Source organism: Anabrus simplex, chromosome 1 (assembly GCF_040414725.1).
Source record: "Anabrus simplex isolate iqAnaSimp1 chromosome 1, ASM4041472v1, whole genome shotgun sequence".
NCBI lineage: Eukaryota > Metazoa > Arthropoda > Insecta > Orthoptera > Tettigoniidae > Anabrus > Anabrus simplex.
In genome coordinates, this window is record NC_090265.1 from 932,486,057 (window position 1) to 932,497,615 (window position 11,559).

The 11,559-nt window shown below is 38.7% G+C and overlaps 1 protein-coding gene across 3 annotated transcripts in view; it reads right to left on the reverse strand.

The window, feature by feature from the left end:
• Pop2 (CCR4-NOT transcription complex subunit Pop2) overlaps positions 1 to 10,983 on the reverse strand; it is a 223,969-nt gene extending 212,986 nt beyond the window's left edge. The window contains exons 1-2 of one of the 3 annotated variants that reach the window (XM_067136670.2): positions 10,894 to 10,983; positions 9,893 to 10,001 (exon numbers count right to left, since the gene is read on the reverse strand). In XM_067136670.2, coding sequence (XP_066992771.1) covers positions 9,893 to 9,985 — 93 coding nt within the window. In that variant the 5' untranslated portion in view covers positions 9,986 to 10,001; positions 10,894 to 10,983. Of the gene's footprint in view, positions 1 to 9,892; positions 10,002 to 10,778 lie in introns of those variants that run through there. The other 2 variants (XM_067136669.2, XM_067136671.2) reach the window with 2 other exon arrangements.
• Positions 10,984 to 11,559: the final 576 nt, after the last annotated feature.

The window sequence follows — 11,559 nt, forward strand, 5'->3', positions numbered from 1 at the left end:
CGAATTACAGCATGAGAAATGACATTAATGCGTCATTTAGCAGGGTATACAAAATGGGACCATAAAAGGAATGAAGAGGTGCTAAAAGAACTGAAAGTACAACCGACAACTGACTATATCTACAGTTATCAGGAAAGCCGGAAACGTCATATACAAAGGATGGAACCTGGCAGATTGCCAAAAGAGATTCTTCGATGCCAACCCAGAGGAAAAAGATTTATAGGACGTCCGATGAAGAGATGGAGGAAAAATGCAAGACCATAACGGGACACATGGTCCAATACTTGGAAGGAGGATGATGATGATGATCAACAAGACCAGCTTCTACCCCCAAGAATTATGTAGGTTTTTGAAATGGAAAAACAGGTTGTTTACTGCTGTGTCATATCAGGTTTAATTCTTCAGTTTGATGGTGAAAATTATGGTTGTAATGACTTGTGTTTATGCATCAAAGAAGCCTGAAAGCAGTTTTTTCTACATAACAGAAGCGAATTTTCTTCGATTCCCATTGGGTATTCTGTTTTCCTCAAAGAAACTTATGTAAATAGGCCCTATGTACCGGCAGTTGATTATAGAAAACATTACTACCAGGAACATCAGTGCCAACAAGCAGGTTACACTAAATTTCCTTGCTTTTTGAGTCATTGAAACAGTAGAAGTAGAGATAAACACTGGATAACAAAAGAATGGCCTAAGAGGGTAAGTTCAATTCCTGGAGGAGAAATGTAATTTGTGCTAGTCTGGAAGGTCCTTAAAAAAATAAACTACTTCCCTCCTTTGCATACTGAACTTGGGATCATTAAGCAATTTTTAAAGCACTGGACAAAAGTGGTATGTGCTTTGAGTATTTAAACCAAAGGTTTCCACTCTTGTCAGAAGCTAAGATAAAAAAGGGAGTTAATCTCTTAAAATTATGCTGCAGAGTTTAATGTCATATGAAGTTAACACTGTGTGTGCTCTGTAGTTTGGTTCCGAAAAATAAACGTGCATATGATGAACTTGGTTAGAAGTGGGAATTAAATCTTTGGACCAAGAACCCTTTTGCTCACAAGGCAAGTCTGAGATGCCGCTTCACTGCGCATATGCTCTGCAAACAGACCAATCATCTTGTAACTCACCAGACCAAACCAAATCAGACCAATGGTCTTTACTTAATGGTCCGACATTAGCAAGCCTTTTTAGTGCATTGTGATGTCATCCAAGCAGCGCCATATTGGAACTATAACCTATCTTTTGCAATACGGGTAAAGAAGCTTTATAGTTTCCTCTACCCTCCTGAAACAGTGTCCTCTATACTTCAAATCTAGAGTATTTTTCAAAAGCAAGCATGCAGGTTCATTATGACTGTCTAGAACATGGTCATAGCCACAGGACCTCCAGTTTTAAATGGAAGCCAAACAACAGGGATGTGATATTTCACATAAAAAAATCCCATGTGCATTGAATGGGACTTGAAAAGCAATTACTGAGATAAAAAGCCAGCGACTATGCCACTCGGCGATCAAGCACTCTCTTCCCAGTTTTCAGGGCCAGAACATTCACTTAGTTCATGAATTCCACCATATTCAAATTTACATAAATTCGAAAGAGAACAGTAGAGGTGAGAGAATGTGTAAAATACAAAAATACAAAGGTTTAATGCATCCTAGCCAAATTTTATTGGTTTTATTCTAACTTCCCCATACATTAAGCACCAGTGTCACAGTTTAAGCTTAAGTCAAAGCTTTAGAAAAACATGGATGCCGCTTAAGGCTTCTGCTTTGGCTTAAACCCAGCAAGTAGCGCCTCCAACATTCAGCTTTACTGAGCTGAATATCTCCACATACATGGACTATTGGCAATGCTTGTGCACGCGCAGTGATTCAATCCTAGTCATTTATTTATGTCCATACTGTGCCGTACTGTTACTGGAGTAGACTTTTATATGCTACCCAGAAACATGAACAGTGAAAACAAATGAAAAGTGAGAGTCAAAATATGCTGTACTGCAAACTTCAGTTCGCAAGAAAGTAACATTTTGTTAGAGATTGTAGTAAGACAATAAAAACTTATAACAGACTGTAAATAGTCATACAAAATGGTATACAGTAAGAAAGAAATTTGTTTAAGGTCCAGTGTGGTGTAATATATAGCAATAGTACTGTAATTTTAATATTAGTAGTAAAATTCACTCTTTACCACAGCCATCCTTATATACATGCAAACTCAGAACTTAAAATTTTAGAATCCAAGGTTAGATTTTTAAGCGTGCCAGTTGATTGTGCATATTGGTGTACCCGTTCTGTAGCTATTAACCGATTCACCATTGGCGTTTTAAATATCCTGCAACAGGGCGAGTTGGCTGTACGGTCAGGGGCACGCAGCTGTTAGCTTGCATCCAGGAGATAGTGGGTTTGAATCCCACTGTCGGCAGCCCTAAAGATGGTTTTCCATGGTTTCCCATTTTCACACAATGCAAATGCTAGGACTGTACATTAATTAAGGCCACGGACGCTTCCTTCTAACTCCTAGGCCTTTCCTATCCCGTCGTCACCATAAGATCTGCATCGGTGCGACGTTAAACAACTAGCAAGAAGAAGAAGAAATATCCTGCTGGCGCTAGCACATTGCCCAATAAGCCTTGCAATTTCACTTTGTGCATTTAATTGGAAAAAATTCATATCTTTTATCATTTTTTGTAATATTTCTATGAAACTAATACTACAGTGACACCAACAGACTGAGCCAGTATGGAACCTGCCAAGTTGGGGCCAGAAGACCAGTGCCTCAACCGTCTGAGTCACCCAGTTACAAGATATTAGAATCATTCCGTATTGACGGTTTTCAATTTACAAAGGTGAAAAATGAGAGTATCGTCCTAATTCAATACATCATATATTCCATCATTAGACGGAGTAAACAAATTCAAACATGTTTCGGCTCGTTTGAGCCATCTACAGTGAAAAATGAGGGGGTTGAAATAATTTACATAATTTAAGTTAAAAATACCAAAAAAAAACATAATTCAGGAGCAAATGAAAAAACAAACAAAAGAGAGCCTAGACGGAAACAAAATTAGCACAAATATACAATATTTACATCATATGCGGAACAAAAAACAACTCACTGCGACAAAATTCAGTGAAACAGGTGTTAATTTTAAAATAATAATTGAAACTAAAAACTTTGTTAACTTAAGAAACAAAGGAATGAAAAAAAATGATACAGACAGAAATGAGAAATAGTAGCATATGGTGAGGTTGTGGAAATCATAGTTAGTTTTGTAACAATAACAAAACAGGTTGAAATGACTGTCGAAAATTATCCTTGTAGAAACCCATCACATCAAATTGTTTAGGAGGGGAGCGGGAGCAAAAATTTTGAGAAACCAAGCCTGATACAACGTGCAGGCGAAAAGCCTGTGACAAGGAAAGACACCGATGAAATTTACACACCCATTCCACACTTTCTACTTATCAGCCCACATTTCTCACACCACCTCATTTTTTCCATTACAGATTAGAACTTTATTGACGGTTTCCACTAGGTCACTCACAGTTTACCATGCATCTGTCGTCTACCTAACACAGCTTCTTAATTTTATGTCGTGGCCCCTCCGACCCTTTATAATAAGGCAAACCAACCAGCCAACATTATGAAACAATAATCAATAAAGTGACCGCTAGATTGAAAAGATATTGAGAATGCTGCTGTCTCTAAAGCTTTAAATTTCATCCGTGTCTTTCCTTGTCACAGGCTTTTCGCTTGCACGTTATATCAGGCTTGGTTTCTCAAATTTTTTGCTCCCGCTCCCCTACTAACCAATTTGATGTGATGGGTTTCTACAAGGATGATTTTCGACAGTCATTTCAACCTGTTTTGTTACTGTTACAAAACCAATATTTTGTAAACTATGAGGTCCACAACTTCACCATGTGCCACTATTGTTCATTTCCGTCTGTATCATTTGTTTTTCATTCCTTTGTTTCTTAGGTTAACACACTTTTTAGTTTCAATTATTATTTTAAAATTAACACCTGTTTCACTGAATTTTGTCGCAGTGAGTTGTTTTTTGCTCCACATATGATGTAAATATTGTATATTTGTGCTGATTTTGTTTCCGTCTAGGCTCTCTTTTGTTTGGTTTTCATTTGCTCCTTCATTATGTTTTTTTTTTGGTATTTTTAACTTATATTATGTAAATTATTTCAACCCCTCATTTTTCACTGAAGATGGCTCAAATGAGCCGAAACGTTTGAATTTGTTTACTCCGTCTAATGATGGAATATATGATGTATTGAATTAGGAGGATACTCTCATTTTTCACCTTTGTAAAGCGAGTCACCCAGCCCGGTGAGATTAACAGATAGGCCTATCCTCCTGTAGGGTTGTTCCTTCACATGTTGGACATAAATACTTGCATCAGCATGATCATTTGGAAAGCCCTAAAAGTGGGTAAAAGAATGACACCTCTTGATTTACGTCTCATGGTAGCATGCAGCCTGACAAAACACCACAACGTGCCATGCCCCATACACACAGTGGGCAAAAAATCAACGAAGCCCCCACTCTTTACACTAAAAGAAAAGACTTTTCATCACAAAAACTCCTCCCGCAGACAAGAAAAGATATGCTAGCCAGCAATGAGTGCTGTGTCAGAAGAAAGGCGTTAGGAAAGATGTTTGAATGATATGCACTGCATGCTGAAATGTACCCTTGTAATTTAACCAGTTTCGAGGCATACCGGACTAAACTCAACATGTAACGTTAAGATACAAAAACATTTTATTAGTATTTCAAGAAAAGTATCTTTTTCTCAAAATATTCCACGAAATACAAGGAAAATAACTGGCAATAAATCTGCGTCCATAACGTGTGATGGGCATATTCTGCTCGACAATGTCCATAACAGAGAACGGATAATCTGAGCACAACATAACTGTAAAGCCAATGGTGGCACTGAATGTATTTGAACAGAAAAGTAACAATTAAACATAATGTTAACTTTATTTGCTTTACATCCCACTAACTACGTTTACAGTTTTTGGAGACACCGAGGTGCCAGAATTTAGTCCCAAAGGAGTTTTTTTTACGTGCCAGTAAATCTATCGACATGAAGCTGACGTATCTGAGCACCTTCAAATACTACCGGACTGAGCCAGGATCGAACGTGCCAAGTTGTGGTCAGCAGGCCAGCGCCTCAACCGTTTGGGCCACTCAGCCCGGCAATTAATTAATTAATTAATTAAACATAATGCATACCTAGTGAAGTAACTTAGTATGTGTGCAAACTAAAGCTCCAAGAACAAGCGGAAATTTAGCTGTTTAAATAAAAATGTTCCTTCATTTTAACCCTTTCATACTATTACTCTGGTACTGACTGAAGATTTAAGGGACAAATCAAAGATATTGTTTGCCCAATAAAGTAACTATAAAAGAAAGACAAAGACATCTAACTCTTTGAGGAATGAGGATATTGGCATGAAAACGACACAAAATCTGGATCTCACAAACCTAATGTAGCCTATTGCAAATACTTGTTGATTGATCCTGGAAAAAAAGAATGCTGTGACAGTGAGCCAATTCTGTCATGAAGACAGAAGAATATGGAGCCTCCCTGAGTAGATAGAATTTAGATGAGACAATTTCCTTCAAGGTATAATACTGGTTTTATGTCCCACCAAATACTTTACTGTAATCAGAGATGTTGGGATGCTTATTTTGTCTGAACTACTCAGCCTGGCATGTGAAGATGACAGATGAGGCATTTAAGGAGATACGGCATGAAGTCAGAAGCTCCACAACAAACTACTGAACTTTCTGCAACATTTTTTTGAACCACTGGTTTGTAATTTGTCTTCAAATTAAACTCATGCACAAAGTAATCAGTTTAACATTAAATGATTATTCACAAATACCTTGATAATTGCAAGCTATCTACAGGAAGATTCTTTTATCCATGCAGGGGATTGTCAGTCGCCCAGTTGCCAACGCTGCGAGCTTGCACCTTAAGTTCCCCGCATTTGCAGTCTGCCGAGAGCTTTACAAGCATAAGGTACAGTTTAATCACGTGTTCATGTGTTTAGTGCTCAGTGTGTTATTCCAATGCCATTTTCATTATGTGTATGTATATACAGAATATGTTCACACAGTACATGAAATCTTGTGCAAAAACACTCTATGACACAGTGGCGGGTGAGCGCTGGCCACATTATGGCAAAGCACTTGGCAACAGACAGACTCGCAGCGCAGGTGAGTGACAATCTCCCGCATAGGTAAAAGTACGTCCCTGTATCTCAAAAAAAGAAAAAAAGCAGTATGGCAGAGAGTATGTAGGCCCTACTGCATTGGAGAATGCTTAATGGAGGAAGATGGCAATGTACCATCAATATAACATATATCAGTAAAACAACAATGGACTAAACCAGAACAATTGAAGGCTCAAGCAACTTTAAGAGGAAGTCGTTGAACATTCTAATTGTGCCATGTATAACTCTATATGGATGTCCTTTGCTACATTCGATGATAATGCCAAATAGGCAAGAAACATTGCCATTATGCATTCCTGTTTGCAGAGTACAGCACCTTGATATCTAACAATATACTGGTAATAATAATGTTATTGACTTTACAACCCACAAATATTTTTATGGTTTTCGGAGACACAGAGGTCCCAGAATTTTGTCCTAGAGAAGTTCTTTTATGTGCAGATAAATCTACCAACGCAAGGCTGATATATTTGAACCCCTGCGAATACCACACTGAGCCTGGATTGAGCCCATCAACATGTGCTCAGAACGGCACTGCAGTGAATGAGGCATCATTTCCATTCCTCTTTCATTTCTATGTGACTTTTAAAGAAAAGAATTATCAAAGTTATGATAAATGCTGGATGGATGCAAAGGAGGTAAGTAACGGGAGTGCTCTGTGATAAGAGAATGCAAATACGCCTGAAGTTAAAAATATACTGTACGGTTGTTCACAAAGTTGCTGTCTATGGAGCTGAGAATTGACCAGTTACGAGATGAGTAGAACACCAACTTCACATTATGGAGATGTGAATATTGCATTGGTTGATAGGAGTCTCTCACCCGAACCACATAACAGATGACGCTTATTCAACGGTAGTGGGATCGCCCCAATACTTGACAAAATGTGTGAGACATATAGCTAATGGTATGGCCACATCCTGCACGCAACACCTAATACTGTCGCCACCTTAAAGTCAGCGGAACTCAAATAATTGAAAAACTAAAACAATGGCAGAATGCCATCAATGCCGACATAAGAGCTTTTCACCTGCAGTGAAATGATGTTTTCGAACGTACGAAATGGTGTTCCATGATCCGTCAAGCATACCCTACACCAGTTAGCAATGGATTGACTGCTTACAGGAACATATGAGAACTATACGAGTGTCACTCAAAGTGCAGAATAGAGAAAATGTAGGGTGAGAAGCACAAAGACGGACTTGGCATACTGGCAGAATAATCTTCAGAAAGGAGAAACTTTAATTACATAAATACATTTACTGATCATTGAAAATCTGTTATGGTCGGATTCAGGTCTGTGACAGATGATAACTACCGTAACATTGCAAACAGAATGTTATGACCAGAGAGCAAAAGCAAGAGAGACCACAAGTATCATACAGATCAAATAACTGTGTTGGACCAATATTCTCAGCAGGTTCCCATCCTCTGAGAGTTACATGTCTGGCACATGTAAATGGAAGCTGACGAACATGGTGGTACACTGCACAAATACAATGCACGTGAGGGGCAGGGGTAGCCACTGACATGCAGGTAGGACAATGAGGTAGATGTTCAGCATGATGAGGTAGAGGTTCACACACTAGCCTGTGATATTCAAAGCCACTGGATAATGTGTGGTTAATTCCGAGACTTTTTGTTAACTAGAATTAAACCTATTTCTGATCCTACAAAGCATGTTTGATGATGATGATGATGATGATGCTTGTTGTTTAAAGGGGCCTAACATCTGGGTCATCAGCCCCTAATGGTACGAAATGTAATGATAATTTAAAAGTCCACAATCCTCCACTGACCAGAATTCAAAACGTGAGAACAAAGAATGAATGGATGGATATGAATTTAAAACAATCAGTGGACCCAACCTGCAATGCCTCACATTCGCAGAAACTAGCGTTAAACAATAGTATTACTGACCAAGGGACTGCTTCTAAAGCACAATACTGAATTGATGATGCGTGTAGTCTAACAGGGTCTAAATCCAGGTCATCGTCCCTGGTACTTATCGCTAGTAAAGCAGAACCATGGCATTTGTCATGTTACGGCACTAATCAAAAGTAGCGTAGACTCATCGTATTACACACATTATGATACTACTCACAGGTAATGTAATATGCACACGTAACACAGACCTATGGTTCTCACATTGCGGCGCCATTTACAGACAACGCAGTGTTCCTCACGAGTCTACTAACCACAGGGACTCGTACTATCCCGTGATGTTCCTCACGTAGTGGGTACTAATCATAGACAAGGCAGAACCATGGTGTCGCTCATATAGTTGTACTAAAAACAGGTACTGTACAACCCAGCCGGAAGCACACACTGTCAATACTAATCACAAAACTATTGTGTACCTAACATAGTGGTACTACGCGCAATTAAAAGCGACCCATAGTGTTCCCCGGGTGATGGTACTGATTGCAAGTAATCTCATGGTTCTAATTCGATCATCCCTTGGTTGCCCCTTTTAGTCGCCACTTATGACAGGCAGGGGATACCGTAGGTGCATTCTTCGTCTGCGTCCCCCACCCACAGGGGGTTGTGTGTTTGGTCTGCAAGAGCTATTTTATTTCGTTCAAGTCCGCCGGCAAGCCAGTTAGGGCTCCCTATCCGCCACCTGGGACGCGCCACGTGGGAGTACCACCTCGCCCCTGCTACGCCAGCGTAGTAGGTTCGTGGCATATTTTATGAAGGATCAAACAAATCGTCATTCTGATGATACTCAAACTTGTAACCACCTAGTTATTGATCATCTTTAATGTTGAGATAATGAATTCTACAGTAGCAGGCCAACTAAATTGAAAACAGACAAAATTCTGTTGTTATATTCCCTTGCAAAATCCTGTAAACAAAGATCCCAAACACAGCCTATGCTTTTCACCTTCTAAGAAGTAATCTTTCCCTTGCATTCAGCAAAATTTATCCCAAACAGATAGACAAAGATGGGCAAGGACAAAAATTTATGAACATAAACTTCATAAGCCAGACTGTGTGGCGCTGGCCTTCTGACCCAAACTTGGCAGGTTCGATCCTGGCTCAGTCTGGTGGTATTTGAAGGCGCTTAAATATGTAAGCCTCATGTCGGTAGTTACTGGCACATAAAAGAAGGCCTGCGGGACTAAATTCCGGTAACTCACCGAACACCGTAAAGGTAGTTAGTGGGACGTAAAAACAAATAACATTATTATACAAACTTCATAACTCTACACACTATAACCTTGTAGTAAAATTTCACCCAACCAAGCTAAGACTAATGTTGATAACCATTCAGGCAACATCACAGATAGTTTTCAATATGACTTGGCAGAAAGATCATTTAAATATACAGCACATGTAATGTACTACAATGATCAGCAGACCATGTCAACGTACCATAGCGCTACCAAAACGATATATGGACCAATATGTAACGAAGTAAACACTTCCCTTGTAAGCAACAGAAGCTAAATCACTGCACATTAAAAATGACAGAGCACAAGCAGCACGAACCACACATAAACACCTTCTTCTGGTGAAAAACTCCAACATGCCGAACTTTGGAAAGATCAGCTTTACACACCTACAGATAACTAAATTATGATGATCAAAGATAACTAGGAGCTACACCACTTTTTTCAACCAAAAAAAAAAAGGATCACCTTCTCTTTCCCAGTGTTCGTTTTTAAATGCTTGTTTTCAGCTTTCGGTGTTTGCACTGCACTATTCACATCACTTCCGTAGACCACTTTCATTGGACTCTGCACAGGTCTGAAATACAGAAACAGGGCAATTTAGTATAAATACTGAATTTAAGTGTCATGTTTTTTAATCTGTTACTAATCTAGACCACAGAATTAACTACCATCTAGCATTACTCCAATTCAAAACCTTATGAAAACTCAAAATTAATTCGCATCTGAATAAAAAGTCCATGTCATGATGCACCTGAGAATGTGAGAACACTATGTAACCTATGACATACATATACAATCTAAACATTTGTTGATGATCAGATGACAAATAACTTCTCCATTTTATGAAATGTTAAGGCTTCTACATAACATTATCCTTCATAAATCCGTTTAAACTCCCACAGTACACTGAGAAGATCAAATTTCAGAGTAAAATGAGCATGTACTCCTTACATACAAGGAAAGGTGGTCATCTGTTGAGACACAAAATTCTACATGTCTGCACAACCCAAACTCTAACAAAAACCAATTTCTGCACTGCAACACTTCCGAAAGAAATAACTCATCATTCTACACAAACTTCCACTTACGTATTCGATTTCTCGCCAATTTAAATAACAAACACTTGTTCCTATTACTGTACTGTCATAGTCAATCGATGAAACCTAATAAAGAATGTAAACAATAAATCTAACCTCAAAATCCATATTCACTTGAATGAATATCAGAAACAAGTAACATTTACGTACACTAAACCACAGCAGTATTAAGCCATCAAAACAAAAATACAACACGAAGAACATTCAAAAGAAATTAGACTACACAGGACCTCAAATAATATTGGCTTCCGTACCAGAAACTTTAAGACTTGAATATATCTTCTCTTCTTGTCTAATGTGAAGCGAACACTGCACTACGATTACCAATAATTAAAATGCGAATCATTTCAAGTATTTAGGTTATATTACTCTGTTTTTGAGGATCAGATGGTGAACACGGATATCTATCTAGCAGGTGAGGAGAAGCACGACTATATCGATGCGATTGTGCATATGGAGTTCGATTGCAATTGAACTATCGATAGCTAAACCAACCCTGTAAGCAAGACGTTGCCACCTCGTAGACAAACGCAAAGAATAATGAAACCTAGGTGATGCTCAACGAGCTAGAAAGAAGTCCTTTTTTCTAGCTCGTTAGTGATGCTATCATTACGTTTGAAGAGACGATGAATAATGCATTGATTCAGTACTGCCACATTTTTACGAAGAGAGAAAGCTCTTTCACCGGAATGGACAATGTGAAAAGACAAAGCAGTTTAGAATGAAATATATCCCATATCCGTAATAGAAAAAGTCGCTAACGGACGCGAAAAATGCTATTTGGATATGATATTATCGTAATCCTACAGAATTCACATTTTGGGAACGCTGACTACTTCGCGATATATCGCGCTACAGTGACAATAGCCAACACCTCCTAGATATTATCTAGGACGTGTTGCAATAGCACCCCAAACAATTTTACATTCTTCCTCACTCCGGAAACCAGGCTATCGATGTACATATTCTTCGTCTTGCTACAGCTACTCTTGGAACTTACTTGCATTTATTTTGTAATACGGCCTTACATATTTC